Source organism: Elgaria multicarinata, chromosome 2 (assembly GCF_023053635.1).
Source record: "Elgaria multicarinata webbii isolate HBS135686 ecotype San Diego chromosome 2, rElgMul1.1.pri, whole genome shotgun sequence".
In the NCBI taxonomy this organism is placed as follows: domain Eukaryota; kingdom Metazoa; phylum Chordata; class Lepidosauria; order Squamata; family Anguidae; genus Elgaria; species Elgaria multicarinata.
In genome coordinates this window covers 128,783,059-128,807,673 of record NC_086172.1, presented here as the reverse complement: position 1 = coordinate 128,807,673, position 24,615 = coordinate 128,783,059, and the positions used below count along the sequence as shown (strand labels likewise).

The window sequence follows — 24,615 nt, the reverse complement described above, 5'->3', positions numbered from 1 at the left end:
ATGGTTCCCCCCCCCCTTTTTTTTTTTTTTTGCTTTTTTACAGCCATGGACCTGACTCCTCTGCCAAAAAAGTTGGGTTAAGTGCCCAACTTTTTTGGAGCGGATTTTCCAGGGTTTGCCCCTGGATGGCTTCTCATTTGCGGCTGCGTCATCTGTCCAAAAATTCTAAAGTGCGCATTTACAGCAGTGTAAACAGCCATATGGACAACCCCTAAGACTTGTAAAAAAAAACCCAAAAAACATTGCTGCCAATTTAAAAAAAACCAAAATGCATTTATCTGTTTGTGCTTGAAACCAATTATGGGTATTTTACGTCAAATAATTGCATTAACTTACAATCATGAGAGGATAATCTGCTAAAGAGAGGTATTCATACGGACCCTTCACTTCCACAGTCACTGTGAAAAAACAATCAAAGGAGAGCAAGGAATCAGGAATGCATAAGAAGGACTCTGCTTGATCAGGCCAAACAGCTATGTAAGACAGCAACCTGTTTCCCAAAGTGGCCAACGAGATGCCTCTAGGAATCCCACTAGGCAATTTCACTTTGCTGTTCTTGTTCTCCAGCAACCAGTATTCAGAGGCACACAGTCTCTCATCGTGGAGGTATCATATGACCATTATGACTAGTAGGCATTGATTGCCTTATCCTCCATGAATCTGTCTAATTCCCTTTTTAAAACCATGTAGGCTGGTGACTATGACGTATTATGGAAATGAATTCCACTTTCCTATGAATTCCTGCATTGTATGAAGATGCATTAAGAACCTAAGAAGTGCCATGCTAGGTCAGACTGAGGGTCCATCTGTTCCAGCACTCTGTTCACACAGTGGCTGACCAACTGTCGACCAGGGACCAACAAAGCAGGATACGGTGCAGCAGCACCCTCTCAGCCATGTTCCCCAGCAACTGGTGCACACAGGCTTACTGCCTCAGATACTAGAGATAGCACACAACCATCAGGGCTAGTAGCCATTGATGGCCTTCTCCTCCAAGAATTTATCCAACCCCCTTTTAAAACCATCCAAATTGGTGGCCATCCCTACATTTTGTGGTAGTGAATTCCATTATTTAACTATGCACTGTGTGAAGAAGTACTTCTTTTTATTTGTCCTGAATCTCCCACCAATCGGCTTCATGGGATGACCCCGGGTTCTAGTATTTTGAAAGAGGGAGAAAAATGTCTCCCTATTCACATTCTCCACACCATGCATAATTTTGTACATCTCTCTCATGTCTCCTCTTAGGCCTTAGCTAGACCAAAGGTTTATCCCAGGATCGTCCCGGGGTCATCCCTGCCTGCTCCCAGGATATCCTGAGTGTCATTTAAATGAACAGGGATGACTCCGGGATGATCCCAGGATAAACCTTAGGTCTAGCTAAGGCCATTGTCTCCTTTTTTCCAAGCTAAGCAATCCCAGCTGTTGTAACCTTCCCTCATAGGGAAGACGCTCCAGTCCCTTGATCATTTTAGTTGCCCTTTTCTGCACTTTTTCCAGCTCTATAATATCCTTTTTTTTAAGTGTGGTGACGAGTATTCTAAGTTGGTCACACCATAGATTTGTATAAAGGGAGTATGATACTGGCAGTTTTATTCTTGATTCCTTTTCTAATAATGCCTAACATGGAGTTTGCTTTCTTTACAGCAGCGGCACACTGGGTTGACATTTTCATCGAGCTGTCCACCATAACCCCAAGATCTCTTTCTTGTTTGGTCACAGCCAGCTCAGGTCCTATCAGGTTATACTTGAAGTTGGGGGGGGGGGGGGGGTTGCACCAACATGCATCAGCTTACACTTGCTTACATTGAACCACATCTGTCTTTTGGATGCCCACTCTCCCAACTTGGAGAGATCCCTTTGGAGCTCTTCAAAATCCTTTTGTGTTTGAACAACCGTAAATAATTTGGTGTCATAGGCAAACTTGGCCATTTCACTGCTCACTCCTAATTCCAGATCATTTATGATCCTTTTGTCTGTCCAGAATCCCCCTACCATTTGTCCTTGCTGGCTGACCCTGGGTTCTAGTGTTATCAGAGAAGAAGAAAAACTTCTCTCTAACCACTTTCTCCACACCATGCATATTTAAATAAACATGTTCCTGCTTATCTGCCTTTTTTAAATCTAAAAAGCCCCAAGTGTTGTAATCTTTACTCATAGGAGAGTCGCTCCAGACCCCTAATCATTTTTGTTGCACTCCCCAATACCCTTTTTGAGATGCAGCAGACGGCTTGATGAATCTCCAGTTTATTGCTGCCTGCCTAGGACTGCAAAGACACAATAGATTGTCAAGCAGATTACAATACCAGGCAGAAGGGCTGTTCAGTATGTGGGTCTCATGTTGTACAGCCCTGTCCTAAAAAGTGTACTGTAAGTAATATGAACAGCCAAATGGGTATTATAATACTCAATAAAGATGTTCCTGCTGTTTTCACAGTTCTCTGGAGAACGAAGAACCTATGAAATAATCCCTCTGCATTCACATGAACAGCAATAGGTACCAGTAGAGATTTCATTCAGACGAGTGTGCCTTAATTTTGCACCATTCATGCACATTTTAAGAAAAGAAATATATGCCATGGTATTTTCCTCCAAGAGGATCACATTCAGAGAATTAATGTAGGGACATTGCAGAATTCTTATTTATTATTATTAAAACACTTGTATCCCGGCTTTATATTTGATTCCTCGCTCTCCTGTATTCCTCATATTGAGGCAGTAGCTAAATCCTGTCATTTTTTCCTGTATAATATTGCCAGGATTCGATCATTTTTGTCTGTCTCTTCTGCCAAGACTCTTGTTCATGCATTGGTTATTTCTCGGTTGGACTACTGCAACCTTCTTCTCACTGGCCTTCCTTCTTCTCACATCAGTCCGTTGGTTTCTGTTCACCACTCTGCTGCTAAGATCATCTTCTTGGCTCGCCGCTCTGACCATGTTACTCCACTTCTGAAATCTCTTCATTGGCTTCCAATTCACTTCAGAATCCAATATAAACTTCTCCTGTTGACCTACAAAGCTTTTCACTGTCTAGCTCCTTCCTATCTTTCCTCTCTCATCTCACACTATTGCCCCGCTCGTGCTCTTCGCTCCTCTGATGTCATGTTTCTCACCTGCCCAAGGGTCTCCACTTCCCTTGCTCGGCTTCGTCCATTTTCTTCGGCTGCCCCTTACGCCTGGAACGCTCTTCCAGAACATTTGAGAACTACAAGTTCAATCGCAGCTTTTAAAGCTCAGCTAAAAACTTTTCTTTTTCCTAAAGCTTTTAAAACTTGAATTGTTCTGACTTTTATACTGCCTGTTTGGTGCATTCTCTTACCCTCCTTATTGCTTTATTATGATTTTATTAGAATGTAAGCCTATGCGGCAGGGTCCTGCTATTTATTGTTTTACTCTGTACAGCACCATGTACATTAATGGTGCTATATAAATAAATAATAATAATAATAACAAGGATTTCAAGGTGGCATACAGATAAAATCATAGAAACAATATAAAATAAATATTCTTGTCTTTGCTTTCTGCAGTGCAATTAGCCATACTCTCAGTGGCACTTTGAGACAGAAAACTATCAGGCCCTACTCCTGTAAAGGTCTTGCAAACAGTGCAAGAGTTGGGGAATTGCTCTTTTAACAGATTACATGGTTTTACATTCATCTACAGGAGCAATCATATTCAGTTTGTTGCCAGCATCCTTTCATGTCAGAACAAGTGGTGATCTACACATGCCTTATCTAGACATTCCAGTCCAACAGAGCTTTTGTAAACTGCCCAGAGAGCTTCGGCTATTGGGCGGTATAGAAATGCAATAAATAAATAAATAAATGTTCCTTCTCTCCCAAGTGTAGCCTTCCCCTTTATGAACAAGTCCCCACTTATATGAAGTACAGAAATCAGCACTCCAGATAATTCATGGATTTTCTTTGTCTCAAGATTGGGCTAAGAATCTTGTTCCGAAGAGAAAATGAGCCCCAGCTCGAGAGAATATGGAAAAGACCCCAAGAGCTCAAGTGTCTGCAGATATTCCTACACTTCTAAGGGCTGGCTTAGAATAGCCAAGAATTCTTGCCTTAGCATCCATGACTGCACCTGCAGGGAGCCCAAGGCTCACTCCTAAACCTTGACACCAATACAATCCTGGAGATCAAATATCATGTGGTATCCACAAAACAACATTCCAAAGTAAATGGCATGGCTCACTATTAAAAAGTGCCCTTTGTGGAACGGAAGAAGTCATAACTTTCGGCAATCCATCATTTGTTGCTCCTTTAACTTCCACACTTGCTTTCTTAGAGGATAAAATTTCAATATGCACAATAAAGATATAAGGCCCATCTTGCCAGGTTCTCATCACAGCATTCATTGGCTGGAAAAAATAAAACACACACACACATTCACAAATTCACATGGGTATAAAGCACTGCACAGAGCAAGTAAAGTTCTGCACCTTCTTTTTCATAAGAATGTAGGCAGTAGTCATTTCTCCCACATAAAGAACATTACGTTAAAGAAATCTGATTATAAGCATAGTTGAAGCGCAGGGCAGGGTGTGCCGGGGGAATTGCGCACTTTCCGAAGGCGCTTTCCCTCCCTCCCCACTGGATATATTGGATATATATCCAATATATATATTGGATATATATCCAATATATATATATCCCCACTGGGGATATATCCAGTGATATGTATATATCACTGGATATATCCCCATATTGCCTTCTCTTTTATTATATACTAGCAAATGGACCCTGTTTCACATGACTGGGAACAGCCCTTATGTTGATAAAGCAAAGGTTGCAAGCAAATCTATGCAGCTGTCAGAGTTGGACACAGTGTCCTGTTTCTCAAAACCTCCTGCCTTCTTGGGAGACAATAATGAGGCCTGCTAAGTAATCCACAAAGCTTAATTCAAGCAATAAACATCTCTTCCCACCTGAAGAGAGTCTAATCTCTTGGAATTTTCCCCTAGGCAAAACTATGCAAACTAAGCAAGACAATTGTCCTTTCAAGAAGAATGGAAAGCCTTTTCCCAAGACGTGTTAACTTCAGAGAGACTAGTTCTGAGGCAGCTTCTGAAGGGATGCAAGACAACCTGGCTTTTTCTAGCTTTCCTTTAGCTCCACCCGTTTTAGTCTGCGGCATACTCTAGGATCGGCTAAACCCTCTGCACTTTCTCCCTCAGAAGAATGATCACTTCCCACTGACTGTGTATTATTTGCCCTTGATGAGATAAGCTCAGGAGAGGGTTCACTCACAGCTGGTGAAGAGCCCGTGAGCGCTTTCTCCCCCACTGGAACAGGCTGGCCTGTTTCTGGCGCCAACTTCTCTACTTCAGAGTCTGATTCTGACTGATCACCTGAAACACCTTCTTCCAACCCAGGGGGAGCAGGGTTAGACATGACACCCAGTGCCTGCCCCATCCGACTGAAGCCACACTCCTGGGCGTGGCCACTGCGAGGTCCACCCTTGTAGCCCCCTTAAGGGAGAGTTCTGTCCACTTCATTCCCCTGAGGGGGAGCTGCCGCGTAGCAGGGATGAGGGGCAGGCCAATAACAGTGCCCCTTAGCCTACTAATCTCCCCTGGCTTCAAACTATATGGACTGCAAAACCATGCACTGGTTTTGCATAACTGGTTTGATAACTCAGCCCCTAGTGACTGAAGATGTACTGCAGACTTCAATATTGGAAACCTTTAAATTAATTAATATTAATTAAAAAAAACAATCTCGAGGTGCATGCCTGTCAAGTATGCATGCCATGTTTCAGGTGTCTAGGTTTGGGCGGTGACAGATGGGCAGACAGATATCCTCTTTTAGTATTATGGGTATACATCACCTCTCTCATACTTACAGGCTTCTCTGCTGCAGTGGCATTGCTTGTTCCATTCTCTTGAGAAGAGAGCTTAAAAATAAAAGCAGGTTTGATCAAAACTGCAGAAGAGTAATTTTCAAATGAAAAATCCCATGTTCTAATAAAAAAAATACCTCTTGTCTTCCGTCAGAGGGGGGTTCTGGATGAACAAATTCTTTGTAGAAAATCTAATTAAAAAGTAAGAAATTCTTTATATATATAGACCCCCACACACAGCATACAAACAGAGCATTATATAATTTATTTGAGTATCCCAGAAGACATACAAAAACATTTGGATAACTAGAAGGTTGGATAAACAAAAGTGCTATTTACATAGGGTTACAATGATACAGGAGTACATGAGGATAATCGGGAGTTTTAGATAGACAGTGTTTTGATTATACAAGTTGGGATGTTGCACTGGGATAGCAGTCCTACCTCCCAATACGCACTCACAGTCCATCAAGGGAAGCACTGCTAATAAATTAGGAATAAAAGAAGCATTTTGAACCAGGTCTTCTAAGTGGGAGAATTCATTTCCCTAAGATCAAATATCTTTACATCATTGATTTACACTTAAAATAATTATGGAAGGAACTGTGCTATACAGCATTTTCATTTTGTAGATCAGTGGGTTTCAAACTGGGCACCATGAAACACTGGGTTTAGCAGAAAACAAACTACTAAGAAGATCAGTAATGACAGACATGCTTCCACGAAAGAAAGATGACCCACCAGTATTGTGTGCAGTGTGCAGCCATAGGTCAGTGTTGGATGTGTTTAACGTAAAATGCTCAGTTCATGTGTGGCAGCGGTGACACACAACGTGAATGGAGTATGCACCATAGAACAAGGATGGCCAATTTGAGGCCAATGAGGTGCAGCAACGCCCCATTCTGCTTTTTCTCAGCTCTTGCCAATCCTCTCTGAACCAGACTGGGAACATGAGGTGTGCCACTTCTAACTGGGCCGGCTCCTCTTTCACTTTCTAATTACATAGGCCTCTGGGGCAGCATCTCAGCTGCCAATAGGAGAGGTGTAACTTCCTCCCAGACTCACTTTGCATGTCTTACTTTGCCCCGTTCTCTATTCCACAAATTAAAGTCTTACATAAGGGCTGACTGGTTATGAAGAAACCAATCTGCTGGAGGGAGGAATGAAGATGTCATAGCTGGTGGGGTGGGGGAGATATGAATGTGGCCCCTGGGCTGCTTGGGAGTGAGAAAACCGGGGCCCTTAGGCACAAGGAATTGGCCAGCCCTGTCCTGAAACAAGCTGCACAATGCTCCATAATGTGCTGGAAAAGATAGTGGGCTGCAGACAGGATCAACTGCAAGAGGCAGCTATGAGAATTCAAGCCGAAGACAAGACAGTGATGACAAATGCAAAGGATCTAAGTAGATCTGGGCTGACTGGCAAAGTGACATATGTGATCATATTGCACTAAATACCTGGTCACAACATAGGGAAAGTGGAGTGATTTGAAGAGCAGGTTCAGACATGAACAAAAGACAGGGCAGGGCTCAGGAAATAATTTGCAATAATTATTTATCTGACATTTTAGTCTGATTATAACTACTTTTATACCATCCTGCAATTAAAAAAGTGCTCAGGCAGGAAAACAATTAAAATTCAAACAAAACAGATCCAAACAATTATGCTAACACAAATACTAGTTAAATGGAACCCATAAATATGAACATCATATTTCACTCATATCCAATTCCTACTCACAATCCCAGTTCCTGGGGAGTTTCTTTCCCTCAGTACTTTAAATGGTCAACTTATAAAGGAAGCAAAATGCCACAAGTTCTTTCTTTCTCTCACCATTATGGCTCAGAGGAACAGACTGGGACAAGCAGGGAGGGATATTATAGGCCTATGTATCTTCAGGCCCACTGGCAAGGTTTCAGCTCCAACAAGTTCACCCCTTCCAGCCTCACTCTAACTCACTCATAGGCTCTGCTCTGTGCCCATAAAGTACCTGTGGTTTGAAGAGTTCAGTACAGTTGGAGAAGAGCAACCAAGACATTGCGTAGTATCCTGACCAACTTGGGTGTTTTTTTACAGAGTCACTGAAATAAGCCTTGGCCTGTTCATCCTGTCAAGACACATGACATGATTTCACTGATAGACCAACGGAAATAAAAGGTTAGCTCAACAAGCAAGGAGAAAAGAGCATGGGGAAAGGAAACCTAATACTGCTTCTCACCCAACACACCAATCCCCAGCGACGCACAAGCCTAAATGAAATATTTCCATTTCCCACATACTACTGCATCAAGGGGATGAAGGATTTGGCAGGCAGAAATTGTAGTTGCAATCATGAAAATGACTAACAGACTGCCTGGCCAAAGTATTTTTTAATTCTAATTTCTTACCTCAAAGTTGAAGACCTCATTGTAGCAATCAGAATATCCCAAGTACCAGCTGACATTGTAAACATGAGAAGGATCACATGTATCTTCACTGCCATCGACTAAATATATCAGAAAAATATGTAAGAAATGTAGGAAGTATCATGTCCTGCTCTTTGTATTACTATTACAAAATAGTTCCTGATAGCATCTCATTAACCCTACAACAATCAAAGATAAAGTGCCTACTGTAAACAAGAAAAGTAGTAGCAGGAAATGCAAACTATGTGGGGAGGGGAGGAATACTAAAATGTTCCTTTATATCTTCAAAGTAAAATAAAAAAGGTAATATTGCTTTTTAACCCTAATCTCAGATCAAATGTCCCATACTACATCTCATCCTATGATAGACAATCGCAATGCTTGCACAAATTTAAAATAAACCAACAGAGCAAGACCTCTTCAATACAATGGAGTCACCTGCTGACACAAAAGACAACACACAATTTGGAACCTCAGTTTAATACATGGCAATGAGATAAGAGGGCAAAACTTAGAAGGGCTTTGCTGTGTAATATCTTACCCCATGCTGTTGTGCCCCCACATTTCTACCCCCAGAGTATAATCTGACAAACAGCTCATTAATGCTGAGAATGCAACTCTCAGGACTAAACACTACATGCCACAATTAAAAGCCACAATAGAAAAACTATTTCACTGAATGACGTTCTTTGTGTCAAGTAATGGAATGGGCGTGTAAATGTCCTGACAATGCACTGTTATGCTATTTTATATCTTGCATTCTACACCATTTTTAAAGTGGTTTTTCCTGGTTGGAAAAACTATGACAAAGAATACATGTAAGGCATTTTTCACTAGTAACCATTTCTTTCAAAACAATCAAGAATGCATACCGTCCTTCCAAAATAGAAAATAAAAATAAAGTAGGGATGGGCAATAAAGGGCTGAACACAGCTACTCTTCCAGAATAGACAACAGCATGGGCACCTTAACCAATCTATAGGAAGGGGAACAGGGATATATATGGCCATGGAATTACACTGCCGACCCTTGCAACTAATTTTGGATGGTACTTGGGAGCTTTTCATGCAAAATAAAACTATACGAAGAATCATCGATGAAAGCATTCATAAAAAGCAACAGCAGACCAATCCAACCATTATGAATGCAAATGAAACATCAAGGCCCCAAACCAGTTAAACTTAGATAGAATCCACATTCTCTTCTGCGAATGGAAACGCTCGTTCTGTCCATGGAAGGCACTCTGATCCAATGGAGGCTTCCACTGGAGGAAGAGAAAGGTGAGAGATCTTCACCAGTTTCCCTCCCCTCTGCAACTTCGAGTCAATCCTCCACAAACTATTCCAGAGGGTCTCGCAACTCTCTGGAGGTGTTCACCTGAGCCCCGATCCAACTTTAGCTGGATTGGGGCTCAGGTGGTCAAAGAGAAAGCAATGTGATGATGCCTTTGTGAAGTTATATTAATTATAGCTTAATATTCTTAACAGCTTAGATGGGTTGGAGACTGCTAAAAATAGTGGGAATAACTTATTGACATGCTCTGCAGTTTTATAGTTCTGTGTCATTTAAATCATAGCCATAAAGAGACTGGACTAACAGAACTATTACTAAACACTCCCACGTTATACTACAAGCTACAGTTTGAATGCACTTACACTTTAGGAAAATTGTAGTGTTGCTGAAGAGAATCTTCCCAAAGATAAAAAATTTCTTCTCCTATACAGAAATAATTAAATAAAAAGCAGCAGTTATATATGGAAAACCATCAAATGTTAGTAATCATTTACTTCAAGGGTATTGAACTTCAGGTTCATATACCAAATTCAGCCCACCTGGGATCTAGATCCAGCTCTGCAGGATTCCCCAGAAGACCATGCCCATTTTCCCTGGCCCTACCTCCTTCCCCCTCCCCCGACTAGCAACTGTTTAGTGATTTCCTGGCTTTTGCACATTTCTTCCCGCCCCCGCCCCCTTCTAAAATGTTGAAATGCTTCTTCTAAGGCTTAAATTGCTGGGTGTAAGAGCTTTAAGCTAAATATACTGCTATTTTGGCTCCACTGCTTTGCCTTCCTCCCTGCCCCCAACAACGGAATGCAGCCCACAACAGCATTTTTGAAATTGAATTCGACCTTAGGGCTAAAAGTGTTTCAACACACCTGATTAATGTAGTATTTTTACCTAGCAATAACACTAAGTAAATAAGTATATAAAATCCACCAAGAATTTGAAGTAATTAAGTACTGTTAAAGTGTGATCTAAAGCAGTGGTCTTCATCTGGTCCAGACCGGGGACCCACCTTGGACTCCCAACCTGTAACACGGGATACACTTTCACAATTTTCTCTATGTCCAATATGCAGCTTGGATGCAACCTATCTGGACTGATCTCGTGACTCACTTTTGGGTCATGACCCACTGGTTGAAGACCACCAATCTAAAGTACTCCGGCATATACATTATAGTAATACTCTTTTATGTTGTTGTTGCACTGTCAGATAAAGAAAAGACTGAAGTTGCAGTCCTATGTACAGCTGCCTGAACGGCTACACAGATGGTTGACACATGCATGTTCATCACTTGATTACTCAACATTTGATGAGTCATAACTAAACTAACTCCACAGAGAATCACTATATTTGAAGTCAAGGTTACCTAATTTTTTTAATTTATACCCTATGTCCCAACCAGGATCCTGTGGTATTTTATCTGTCGTGGCTCATTTACACCTGCAAGTTACCACTTAATCTGCAGTCAAGTGAAGAACACGTACATATAAAAAATCCCTAAATACAGAACGATATATTTTGAGTAAACATTTTTGCTGATGTAATACACAGGTTTCAGTTTTAATATTCAAATTTCCTCCCAAGAATGAACTCACCAAGTGCTTGAAACTAACCTCTCAACCACAAACTTTATCTGTCATATGGAAATCATAATACAGCTGCATAATTAAGATGATGTATGTGAAGTGTTCTTAGCACTTAGGAAAAGCACTACATGAACACTAAGGGCTCAATTCTATGCATATATAGACAGGAAAAAGTCATACAACTTCCAGAATTTCCCAGCCAGCCATCCTGGTTGGGGAATTCTGAGAATTTTAGGACTTATGTCTGTCTAAACATGCATAGGATTGCACCACAAGATTATGATCCTATGTATAGTTATTTGGCAATAAGTCCCACTGAACAGTGAGGCCTACTTCTGAGTAAACATGAGGGAGATTGCACTGAATTATGTATTACATTTTTATTTTGTAAACCACCCTGTAATCAATTTTGATGAAGGCTGGTAAACAACTATTTGAAGGGTGGTATAAAAATGTTAATCAATTAATGTATTATTATTATTATTATTATTATTATTATTATTATTATTATAGCATTGCTCTGCCTAAAAAGCAGCTTGCACACTACATGGAAATAGACAACCACTTACCCAGTAGTACGTTATCACAGTGTGCCCATAATATTGGGCAGTATAAAAATGTAATAAATAAATAAATAAATAAAAATCAGGAAGTAAATAATTCATTGTTGAACATCCTGCCAAGTGGTGAAGAGAATTCAGCCACACAACCCTGACCAAACATTTCAGGAAATAGTAGAGCAGTAAAATTCTTCTCATGGCTTGTCAGGTCACTACAGATTACTGGGTGTTAAAATGGTAAACTGTACTCACCCTATTTCACATGATAAAGAGTGATGTTTTAACATCAGTATGACACAACTCATTTAACTTGTAAAAATACATCCGTATTGGTATCTATGGATTATGTCTTATATTAGATCTAAACAACAGCGGGACTGCTCCTCATTAATTATAAACCCAGTTTTTCGTTGACTCGAATGTAGGCAAAGAGCGTCACACTACAGCAGCAACAACAGCGATTTATCGCCTGTATTTTTTTTTGGTAGTGCAGTTATAAATGTGTGCATGTGTATTGCCGCATTATGGGATATACGATGCTATGGAGACGAGTGAAGTGATATAGTTTATATGTGGAGCTCTGCAGATTGAGATAACAGCAAAAACTGAGTGGGGGCAAGGAACGAGGCTGCAGAGGAGGATGGCAGTGCGTTTCTGCCACTTTGTTTATTATTATTATTATTATTATTATTATTTATTTATGCGGAGCTCCGTAGGATCAGATCGTTAAACCTAAAAACGGCTAAAAAAAAACCAAGCCAACCTATAGGTGGGAAAGAGGGAAACCGGCCAATCACATTCTCCTACCCTCAAAGCTCCGCCCACCTGTCAAAATGCGGTTTAACTCCCCCAATGACACATAACCATAACGTGGAGCAAACTCGGACATGATCAAAAAGTCACGGTAAATCGCTGATGCGAATATGCGCATTATCACGGTTAAAACGCGTTGTTACTGCGAATGGATGGCTGACTCATGTGTCCTAAAATGAGAATATGCGCAGCTACATTGGGGTAAACAAGCCATATAGACAAGCCCCTACTAACAGTAGATCCACTGAAATGAATAGGACTTAAATTAGACTAACATTGGATTCAACCCTATGTGTGTTCTTGCCAGGGAAGATAATTATTTGGAAGGTCAACCTCAGTGGTTCCCAAAGTGGGCGGTACTGCCCCCTTGGGGGCGATGGGATTGCATAAGGGGGCGTTAAAAGGCAAGGGAGCGGCAGGGGGGTGGTAAGAGGCAAGGGGGCGGCAGGGGATTGCTCAAGGTGGTCTTTTCCAAGAAGCGTCTCTCTAGAAGGTCTTAAAACCCAGGGACATTTTTATGAGAGAAGCTAGTTTGGTCCCAAGCCATATAGGGGAAGAATCCACACATGTATTAATACCGTTTAAGAAGAGTCCTTTTAATGGTGAATTGAAATGTTTCAAAGGCCTTAGCTAGACCTAAGGTTTATCCTGGGATTGTCCCGGGGTCATCCCTGCCTGATCCCGGGATCCCCAGTGTGTCATTTAGATGCACAGGGATGACCCCCGGACAATCCCGGGATAAACCTTAGGTCTAGCTAAGGCCAAAAGCACCAAAATGCTAATGAAGAGACATACCCTGCTTGGTGTGCCCCACTATCCTGCACTATGGAGAGTGGTTCAGAAGCTCCTGGTTGCATTAGTGGGTTGTTGAAAACTGCTATTCTGAATAATGATTTTTATAGTGTAGGGTAGGGGGTACTGGGCATGAGTTTGTGGAACCAAGGGGGCGGTTACCTGAAAAAGTTTGGGAACCACTGGTCTACCTGCTCAAATGTGCAATAGTCTTCTCGTGGGAGGAGTTCATGGAAGATTGTAGCAGTAGCTCCTGTGTGCAGGGCAAAAACAGCTGCTGTTATCTTCCGTGAATAGCTCCTTCTACTTTACACTGCTCACATGAGCAATTATCTACACAGGTAATCTTTTCAAAATAACATCTGCACTAGTTCTAATTCTTCGAAGCAACTGTGCAACTATGCACATTCACTAGCTGAATCTTGAAATACGCAATTATCAGGAGACCCTTTATTAATAGGATTTAACATGAGGAGATTCTTTGGACAATGTTCATATATTTTAAAGGAAATAGGCTTTTGTACGCTGGAAACCTTTCAACATTAAGAGGCTTTCTCCCCTTTAACTAAATCCCGGATGTATAGGGGAAAGAAATGATTAGTGAAATGGTAAGGAAAATGCACTCTTCAGTGCCTCAGGGCCGGCTTTTTCTTGTTCCCCACATTGACGCACAGTCAATCCAAGGCAACCTTCCCCAACCTGGTGCCCTCCAGATATGCTGGACTACAACTCTTATAATTGCAGGCTGGGAGATTGTGGGGATTGTAGTCCAACACATCTGTAGGACACCTCGTTGGAGAAAGCTGAATTGTATGACATGAAGAACAGGTTTTGGAAACTAAGCGCTGAATCAAATTAGACTGGGGTAGTCCAAAAACAAGGAGAGGAAGCGGAGCAAAACCTCGCCCGGGTGTGTAAAACGGCAAAGGGCGCTCTCCTCCTCCTCCTCCTCCTCCCGCAGCACTGACGGCGCCCTTAGGTTGCTGCACCACAGCGAAAAGGAGCCAGCCCAGCAAGGCCCCCTCGATGCCGCGGGAGCAACTCCCGGACACCGCGCAGGAAGCTCCGGGTTTGTGGTCAAGAGCAGCTTGTTGACGCGAGGCAGCCGAGTCGCCGGTCGGGAGCCTACCTTCACCTTAACCGTCAGCCCGCCAAGGGCAGCCGATCCCCGCCCTGCTGCCTGCAGGACACCATGCCACCTCCCCGCCTCCGGCGGGCATCCGTCCATATGCCCGCCGAATAGGATGCAGCCGCTCGCCCTGCTCGCTCACCATGGGCACCGGCACCCGCCATTTAGAGAACGGCCCAGCCTCCGCCGGGCCCGGCAGCCACCCGCACAGCAGCTGGAGGAAGAGCAGCAGCAGCACGGTCGGTCCCGAGCGGAGCTGCCGCGGCTGCAGCATCCCGCAGAGCGACGCGACGCCCACCGCCATCCCAGCGCAGCGAAAGTGTCAAGCGCCGAGGACGCACTCCAGCGCTCCCGGCCCGCCCCTTCCGCTCCCGGGCCTGGCAGGTTCAGCGCGGAGGGCCGGGTGATGGGGCGCCGCCCGATTGGTTCAGGCGACACATCAAAGGGGGCGGGAAGGAACGCTGCTCCTCCGTGCGTTACAGCCTCGCGTCGTCAGCCTGGAACTGTGACGCAAGAGGCGTGACATCACTGTGACCAGTAGAGGCTGGTGGCTCCGAAGTCGGTGGGGCTGTGAATCCATTCTGGGTTTCAGTCTGAACCAGCCAGAACTCTAAAAGGACCTTTCCAAAGTGCTGAACCCTATCTCCAAAAAACGCTCAGCACCTTGGACGGTTCCCTTAGAGTTCTCGCTGGTTCTAACTGAAACCCAGAATAGATCCATAGCCCCACTGAAACCGGAGCTAGCAGCCTCCACTGAATGAGACCCTGCTTCAGAGTGGGTCACTGGGGAATTCTGAAAGGCAACATGTCATCAGCCCCTATGTAGTTATGTGCAACTGCAAAATTTGGTTGAATTGGCTCACATGGAAGTTGCCATCCTAGGTGTTTTTCTGAGAATGTCGACTATTGCCTGGAACGTGGTTTCTATGGAAATTTTGTGGCTTATTTGCATCCCTCCCATTACAGTAGTGTTTGACCAGGGCAATAGACTTCTCAATTTGGGGTGAGGGGTATCATGGGGCTAATCTTGGAAAAGGGAGATAGGCTTAATTGTTTACATTTAAGTATATATTTCTATTTCTGGAAACAATTCTTCATCAACAATAGATCCCAGAGTGTTTAAAGCTATACATTACAATAACAAGTACTCAAAAATATTAAATTTTAATTATAATATTATGATAGTTTACATACTACCACACCATCCATAGTCCTATACAATATATTTGTGAACTGCCCAGAGAGCTCCGGCTATGTAGAAATGTAATAAATAAATAAATAAATAAATATCAGTGCTCTTCAAACTTTTTCCCCCATTTCCCAGTGCAATAATATCACATACTCTCAAGACCCTATTCCTGTGCTTAGTCTGAAAATGTCTGACATTAAATATGCTTATATATATATATATATATATATATATATATTCTAAATTTCCAAACAACAAACAATACAGTATAAAGTACTACCCCATAATACATAATAATACATACTAAACAAATAAACATATATTTTAACTTGATTCAGTTTAATCTAATCATTGATTAAGATTAACGTGCCCTCTCAACCCAGGGATCTTATTCTGATTTCCAAAATCTCATTACTTCCTCTGGAGGTGTTTTCCCTCTCCCCTTTAATAATACAAAGTCCAAAAACTGTTTCCATATTACTTCAAAATCATTCGTTTTTGATTTTGACTCTCATGTTACATGTTAATTTATCATTAATAGCAATATCCCATATTTCTATGTAATATGCTTTTGACTCAGATGTACTGTATTAATTTAAAGAGATTTTTTATAATTAAGTCCCAGTGAGTTCTCTAGAAATTACTTCTAAGTAAACATGCATAAAATTAAGTGTTTAATAGTAGCTGGTCCGTGCATTATGTTTATTATATTATTACTATTATTATTATTATTATTATTATTATTATTATATTGTATATATATATATTATTGTTCAGACATATTTAAAATGCAATCCCACCCCACCCACCACCCACACACTGTAATTCCTAAATGGGCAACCTTTTGTCCCGCAAGGCCTCAGTGGGTAGAAGAAAATGAATCTGGGGAAGGCTGGACAAAAAGAGTGTCTTTTGTCTTGCAAAGAGATCTGCTGCACAGTTGAAGAAGAAGCAGGGTTTGCTTGGAGGTAATTTAGACAGACCCCCAAATATGTAACAATACAAACAACTGGAGAGTGACTGAGGAATCTGCCAGCCAGGCTGGGAGCTTACAAGCACCTTCATTTAGGGCTGCAATGCTATATTCATTTATCTGGGAGTAAGCTTTATTGAAATCAATAGGACTTGTTTCTGAGGTTTCCTTGGGCAGTTTTCTTTGGGTCCCTGATTAGGATTTCTGTTGTTTGTACACTGAGGCAGCGTGAATTCAGGAATTATTTGGGTAAAAAGGAGGGAAAGATCCTTGACTAGCATTGTGATAATGAGCCTCTGTTCTGGCCTTTCTTTGTATTGCTACTGACCATGGTCTTGTTTACATGGCTAATGAACCAGAGGTATAATGACAAATTTTTAGATTAGTTTCTCACTGATAAATCAGAAATTGAAACAAGCTGTGAGGTGCTAGTGAGAAGTGACGGCAACAAGCCTTTAGTCCATTTTGTTCCACGGCTAATGGTTGAAGGGTAATAGTAGTTTATACTCCTCCTGAATGCTTGGTTGCTTGTTTGTTGTACTAGATTTTACAGGAGGATCCATCCCCTCTGGCCCTCTCTCCCTTTGGGGTGATCCACCAGACACGCAGCTCTGAGGCTTGTATTGGGATTTTTAAAAAAACCTAACAGCTAACATATCTTATTTTGAGTCCCTACCAACCCTAAGCTTCCAGGATTCTTGCTTTACCTACAGCAGAGTCCTCCTCCCAAATCACTCTTTTCAGAGACTGAAGCTGCCCCAGTCTCAGGCAGTTTCCTCTAAGAGGTCAGAAAACTCAACTGAACCAATCTTAAACCTCTTTACTCTAGGACAGTGGTTCCCAAAGTGGGCGGTACTGCCCCCTTGGGGGCAGTGGGATTGCATAGGGGGGCGTTAAGAGGCTGTGGTATTGTGTTAGGTGAATTGCATGTTGGGAGTTGTAGTAGAGGCATGGAGGGGAGCTGGGATGAAGAGGAAGTGAAGGGTAGAGTCAGGAAGATTGGAGTGTGTTTGTTGGAGTTTCAGTTTCGGTCTAGGCCGAGAATAAAGTAGTGTTTAAGAAGATGTCTCTGCTGTCTTAGGATTCTTGCAATACAACAAATTGGCAACAAAGGTGAGATGGCTCTTCTACCTTTGACTTCCCCACCATCTTTCCTCCAAACTCCGGTTGAGCCAGTGATTCCCTTTACTTCTTGGATTAGAATGTTTGATACCTATGTGCTGGCTATTCATGATAAGGAACTTCTAGAGGCAAGGAAGCGTGCATTGCTCATCCACTGCTTGGGAGCAGAAGCTCAGAGAATCTTCTATAATTTACCTGTTGTGGATGATAAATATGAGACAGCTTTGGCTGCTTTAAGAAACTTTTTTGTGCCTAAAGTTAATATTGTGGCAAAACGCTATAAATTTCACCAGCGGGGACAGAAACGAGAAACTACAGATCAATATATTGCTGCTTTGAGGGAAATGGTTGTTACTTGTAATTTTGGAGATATAGCAGAGGAAATGATTCGGGATCAGTTGGTGGAGAAGACAGTGATGCCTCACATCAGAGAATGCCTGTTGCTAGAAACTGATCTTAACTTGCAGAAAGCCATGACAATTGCCAGCCAGATAGAAACTGCAGTGGCAGAGGCGAAGCTAATGGATCAAGACAAGATAGAACCAGTGCAGGCTGTGCAGCCTTTCAAAACAGTCCCAAGGCCTTTGGACAACTGCAAAGATGGTGCAAAAAAAGTGCTTACAGCCCTCAAAATCTGCACTGACAGTATGCTATCGTTGTGGATCAACACAATATATAGCAAATTATGCTAACTGCCCTGCAAGGGAGGCTCAGTGCAGACAGTGGAAAAGGAAAGGACATTTTGCCAGAGTATGCCGGAGTGCCCAGTCTCAACAGTCTATAAATGAAGTTGCTGTACCAGAAGTTACTGTTTTAAGTGTGCAAGACCTTGCTGAAGCTACTACAGTGGATAGAATTACATGCATTGTTAGAGTGTCTGTCCCTACCCAAAAAATCTGGACTACAACAGGATTGGGAGAGAAAAGAAAAGGGGAAGGGAGAGAGAATGGCAATTCCCCAGGTCCTTCCTGGCTAAAAAAGATTCAGCAGCACCTTTTTTCAGAATGCTTGCTGAAACAACTCCTATCTGCCCTTGCTTATTTCAGGGTGTCCAACCCCCTTTTTCAAGTGCTCTTTTGGTAAACATGGTATGTGTGTATCTTGTGTCACCATAAAAACAGAGCTTCAGCACAATCCTAAGTATGTCTTCTCAGAAGTAAGCCCCACTGAGATCAATAGAACTTACTCTGAGGTAAATGTGCATAGGATTCAGCCTGAAAACGAACAGACGGTGAAGAAAAGACAGGAGAAAATGAATTGTAGAAATAGAATAGCAAGGTAACTGTGGAATATTTAACCATATTTAAAGACAATAAGTACAGTAAAATTAGTGCCCTTCTACTTCAGTCCCAGCCAGGTTTTCCATAGGAAAACTCTGTACCAGGTGGCAGATAATTATTTTTAAATTTTATTTAAAATACATTATCTTTTCCTATAACAAAATGGTGCTTACTCCTAAGTAAGCGTGTTCCACTGAAGAAGGAAATCCTATTTGATTCCTGTATTCATGCTAGTGTGACATAAGTTAAAGACACAATTTTATGCATGTTTAGACAGAAAAAAGTCCTTCAACTCCTAGAATCCCCTCTAAATGGGAAGCACCCACCCCAGGCTTGCTGAGGGAGGGAGGGAAAAGAGAGTGAATGCCTCTGTTTGCAGCCAGCATGGCGGGACACACCAATTGGATTTTGAATAAAGTATTCCATTAATTGTTACTGTTTTGAATTTTATTGTTATTATCTTCCTTAGTGGGTCGTTGAAAACCACTATTCTGAATAATGATTTTTATAGGGTAGGGTAGGGGGCGCAGGGCATGAGTTTGTGGAACCAAGGGGGCGGTTACCTGAAAAAGTTTGGGAACCACTGCTCTAGGAGGTCAGAAAACTCACCAATCTTTTCTGTCTCCTTCCTGTCTGCTCAGGAACTGACTCAAAAGCCATTCTCATGTCATTGGTCCTGAGAGAAGCTTCTCTCTTGCAAACAAACTAAGTAGCTTCCTTCAACAGCTTTGCTTCCTTGTAAATAAACTAACCTTTTCACTCCCAGGAAATTCCATAGGATTGTAGTGTTCACTTGGATTGGTTCCCCTGCGGTGAGGCTTGAGAGTTAAGCAGTTACAGTGTCCAAATAAGAGTTATTAAATCATGTAGTGGGATAGAAAGCTGTCATCTTTGTTCAAACCACGTTGTAAAGTGTCCAGGTTCTTTAAAATTTCCAGTTCAGCGGTTTCTCGTTGGATTCTTCCTCTGTGGTGTGCTTGTTGTAATGCGGTGGTTTTCAAATCAGCAATGGTACGCCCTGGAAGGTTGAAGTGTTCACCCAAAGGCTTCTGGGTTCTGTTTGTCTTACGTCTGATTTGTGTCCATTTATTCTCTTGTGAAGAGGTTGACCTGTTTGTCCTATGCAAACTGCAGACGGGAGTTACTGACAAATGATGGCATATACTACTTTGGAGGATGCAGGTGAAAGAGCCCTTGATGGTGTGACTGATGTTGTTGGGCCCTGTGACAGTGTTGCCTAAATAGATGTGGCACTTGGGTCTATTATATGGTCTGGTCCCTCTGTCTGTGTCTCTGTCTTGCGTACTGTTGCTGGTTAGCATCCGCTTCAGGTTGGGAAGTTGTCTGCAGTTTGCTACACAGGAAACAATAACTTAACCACAAGAAAGGCCAAACCACAAACGGCAATGACCTTTAAGAGCTATGTTTCATGCAACTCGGAAAGTTCCTGGCACCGCGCCAAAGACTTATGGTCCTTATAGCAATGTATTCACATTTGTACACTGTACCCTGCTTACGCGTCACATTTTGAATGATCTAGAAAAGGACCCGATCTTTGAAACAGACGGCCTTTTGCATGCAAAATAAAACTGGGTTAAAGCCTTACACTTGTGTCTAACTCTGATTGACTAGGTGGCTAGGCATGGACCTAAAACACTCCGAGATTATCGTGGTTTACCACAGCATCTAGGACAGAGAATATTTTAGCTTTGGCAAGGTCTGGTAAGATTTTTTCTATGGGGGGCATTTGGTAGTGAACTCATAATAATACCTTATTTAAGTTACTTGGATCTATACAGATGCAAAGTTTACCAGGTTTCTGTATGGCTACCATGCTGCTTGTCCACTTGGCAGGTTCTGTCAGTCTGGCAATGATTCTGTTCTTTTCCATTTGTCTTATTGCAGTCATTATTTTTTCTTTCAATGTTACAGGGACTCTGCGTGGCATATGCCGCATGGGCTGCACAGCTTCATCCACTTTGAAATGTAAGGTGCCTTGGAGACATCCAAGTCCTTCAGAGATATCATGGTAATTTTTTAGGATTTGTACCTGTGATACACCAGCTTGTGGTTGTCCCAGAGTCAAGGTTCTATTGCTTTGTAATCTAACAGAGTGGGTTTCATACGAAGTATGTAATGTTACTAGTTTCATATATTCACTCATTCTGCCTAATAATATTATCATTTTCAGAATTTGGAAACTCAGGCTATTTATTTATTTTAAACATTTCTTGGCCACCTTTCAGGACAGAAACCCTGGCAAGGCGGCTTGCAACAATAAAATACATAAAAGACAGCTCTAGAAAATTGGTTTGTATTGGAGCCAGTATTAAGTACAATACGATGTAAGAACAGCAGCTGATCCACACATAGAGAAATATACAAGTCCTGCACTTATTGTAAATAAGTTTAAAATATATCTGTTTAAAATGGGCGTCGTAGCCTAAGAGATCTGGAAGGCTGGGGAAGACGCTTCGAGACGCTCTTGGTAATAGAGCTGGTGGGCAGGGCCATCAGAAACAGAAACTCCATTTCCCAGCATGCTGTGAGAAAAAGTGAAATCCAAATTCTCCATTGGCTGGAGGCTTTTCTCTGAGTTTCCCTGTTTGTAACCTACAGTGAGAAGAGTGACGCCGGCCCTGATCAGTGCGTTGGGGAGACGAATGCCATGGAACCAAGTGGTGAGGAGGAAATCAGGTAAATACATGCGATTCTGCAATTGTTGTCTTGCAAACCTGAGTTGAAAGGTATCGCATAGTGAGTGTGTGGTTCTAAGGAAGAGAAAAGAGCGGATTGATTCATTGATTCCCACCACCACCTTTACGTTACCTTGTTTCCTCAACCATGTAGATAGTTAATCGTGGGCACTTACAGAACTGCTAACTGAATATTTAAAAGGGACACCTATGAATTAAAAGTTTGCCGCGATTAGGTGTTTTAAATAGAAGAGAATATTTGCACTGGGAGATATAAAGTCGAAAGGAAATGAGAGAAACAGTTTGAAACTCATATTTTATTATAATTCTGGGATGAAGTTGCTCCAGTGTCACAGGAAAGGTAATAATTGTGTTACACTAAAATCCTGTTATCTATAGCAGTGTGTTTGGATGACAGACAGTGGAACATTAGTAAATGAGAAACTAGAGAGAATTACAGTGCGGTTAGTTTAGAATGCAATTCCTAACAAAACTGACTGGCATCTAAAATCATCCGGAGGCATGGGGCGGGGTGCTATCAGTATGCTGATGACACCCAAATATATTTCTCTATGCCTTCAATAACAGCATCAGCTAAGGATAGTGTGTCTCCTCTGAATGAATGCTTGGAGGCTGTAATGGGCTGGATGAGGAAAAACAAACTGAAGCTGAATCCAGACAAAACAGAGGTGCTTGCTGTCAAGGGCTCTGACCTAGGTTTGGAGGTGTGTCAGCCAGTTCTGGATGGGGCTACACTCCCCCTGAAAGACTGTGTTCGCAGTTTGGGGGTGCTCCTGGATCCGTCGCTCCAAATGACAGCCCAGATAGATGCGACAGCCAGGAGTGCCTACTATCAGCTTCGGCTGATACGCCAGCTGCGCCCCTTCTTAGAGTCAGAAGACCTAAAGACAGTAGTGCACGCTCTGGTAACCTCAAGGCTTGACTTCTGCAATGCACTCTACATAGGGCTACCATTGTACCTAGTTCGGAAACTTCAACTAGTTCAAAATATGGCAGCCAGGTTGGTCACCGGTACACCTAGGGGTGACCACATTACACCAACATTAAAATCACTCCACTGGCTGCCAATTAGTTTCCGGGCAAAGTACAAAGTGTTGGTCATCACCTTTAAAGCCCTAAATGGTTTGGGTCCAAGTTACCTGCGGGATCACCTTCTCCCATATAGTCCGCCCCGCACACTCAGGTCCTCTGGGGTGAACTTACTTCAGTCAGCTAAAACTAGGCTGACATCAGTTTCCCAGAGGACCTTTTCTTCTGTCGCCCCCAGATTGTGGAATGGCCTGCCAGAGGAGATTCGTAAAATTAACACTATGTGTGATTTTAAGGCAGCTTTAAGGACTAGCCTTTTCCGGCAGGCCTATCCAGATCAATGTTAAATCATGATTTTTTAAGATGTATTGATTCCTGTTCTAATGTTGTTCCCCGCCTCGATCCAAAGGGAGAGGCGGGTAAGAGATAAATTTATTATTATTATTATTATTATTATTATTATTATTATTATTATTATTATTAATGGTACATGAGCTTTCAAGCTACACTGGACTTTTCTTCAGGCTTTGTTTTGATAAAAGTGGGTGGAGGAGAATGGGTGGGTAGGTATATGTTAAGCCTAGCCTAAGAGGTTAGGATAGAGAGACAGGACTTACCTTTGAGGAAGCCGATTAATAATAGTCAATAAATATTGTAATGGTTGACCACTGCCCATTTTCCAGTGGAGGGAATTAATTACTGCAAAACAATGCTGAATGAGGTGAACAGTAAAACCCATTTTTGAAATCACTTTAACACAGTTTAATTGCTTAGAAATCCTGAGTATAACTCTTGCTTTGTAAATCTATTGGTGGACTATGATGATGATGATGATGATGATGATGATGATGATGATGATGATAATAATAATAATAATAATAATAATAATAATGAGTAGATCATACAATACTGAATTCACCCCACCCTTAGTCTACAGGATATATATTTTTCCGTTTTTAGTAAGGTGGAAGAAATTTACTCTGGAATAGTATTGATAAAAAGGAACTACTCCCAAATTCTGGCAAAGTATTTTATTGATCACACATTTCTATGGTAGTTGACTTTTAAAAGAGTGATTCTTCTTATAAACTATTATCTTTCCTGAGTGGTCCATTTATATCATATACCTCCCATAATGCAATGGACTGAGGACTCAACAACGCTATCAACATTTATATAGACTCCACTTGCGAGTGGATAAAATATATGGATATTTGGTCTGCTTTTCTTGAAAACTATGCATAACTTTCTCCCCCCTTGATTTGTTTTCTGTTCTGTTTTATTAAATTCACAATAAAAAATAAAAAGCAAAAATATCATATACGCATACTGTGATCAGGGAACACTAATTAGAGGCTACTCTTAACACAATGCACCTTTTATACTGACAAAATGAGTTTTGGATACATATTTGTTTTCTCATTAGGAGCTTAAAGAGGAATACATATTTATTTTCTTATTAGGAACTTAAATTATACTTTCTTTTATCCAGTGTCCAAGATGAGGCTGTGGACAAAAGCCAGTTTAAGACATGCAAACAAATTGCTTTCTACAGGTAAGTGATATGAGTGTTTATTATGCATCATGTCACATGACCACTGTGCTAACATAACATTGCAGCCTGTAGCACTGTGAAAAGAGAGGCCCTCAGTATTGCACCAGTACATCAACTTCTCTCAAGGCATCAGAAGGAAGTCCCAATTGATGCTTCCCTTGAAATGCAAATAGCAACTTCCAAGAGAGTTTTTTTGTCAGGACTCTGGCAAGAAGAGAAAGGGCTGGCTTGCACAATGCACCAGGCTCACTGTGGGTTATTTAATCCACAATGAGCCGCAATACATGCCTGGCGTGTGCAGCTGCCACTATGAATATGCAAGTCCTGGTGGGA

General features: G+C 41.8%; 3 protein-coding genes across 3 annotated transcripts in view; 1 reads left to right on the top strand and 2 right to left on the bottom strand.

Moving 5' to 3' along the window:
- TMEM87A (transmembrane protein 87A) overlaps positions 1–14,629 on the bottom strand; it is a 38,829-nt gene extending 24,200 nt beyond the window's left edge. Inside the window, exons 1-8 of the mRNA XM_063117666.1 lie at positions 14,560–14,629; positions 9,908–9,968; positions 8,235–8,332; positions 7,838–7,954; positions 5,985–6,038; positions 5,851–5,901; positions 4,201–4,366; positions 337–398 (exon numbers count right to left, since the gene is read on the bottom strand). Of these exons, the coding sequence (XP_062973736.1) occupies positions 337–398; positions 4,201–4,366; positions 5,851–5,901; positions 5,985–6,038; positions 7,838–7,954; positions 8,235–8,332; positions 9,908–9,968; positions 14,560–14,562 (612 nt within the window). The 5' untranslated portion in view covers positions 14,563–14,629. The remainder of the gene's footprint in view (positions 1–336; positions 399–4,200; positions 4,367–5,850; positions 5,902–5,984; positions 6,039–7,837; positions 7,955–8,234; positions 8,333–9,907; positions 9,969–14,559) is intronic.
- A 2,986-nt stretch (positions 14,630–17,615) lies between these two features.
- Positions 17,616–24,615, top strand: part of GANC (glucosidase alpha, neutral C) — a 41,938-nt gene continuing 34,938 nt past the window's right edge. Inside the window, exons 1-4 of the mRNA XM_063117670.1 lie at positions 17,616–17,692; positions 20,914–21,010; positions 21,601–21,678; positions 24,220–24,282. Of these exons, the coding sequence (XP_062973740.1) occupies positions 20,937–21,010; positions 21,601–21,678; positions 24,220–24,282 (215 nt within the window). The 5' untranslated portion in view covers positions 17,616–17,692; positions 20,914–20,936. The remainder of the gene's footprint in view (positions 17,693–20,913; positions 21,011–21,600; positions 21,679–24,219; positions 24,283–24,615) is intronic.
- The window catches only part of ZNF106 (zinc finger protein 106), a 137,478-nt gene continuing 132,537 nt past the window's right edge, over positions 19,675–24,615 (bottom strand). Inside the window, exon 20 of the transcript XR_010025073.1 lies at positions 19,675–19,686. The gene's annotated coding sequence lies outside the window, so the exon portion shown is untranslated. The remainder of the gene's footprint in view (positions 19,687–24,615) is intronic.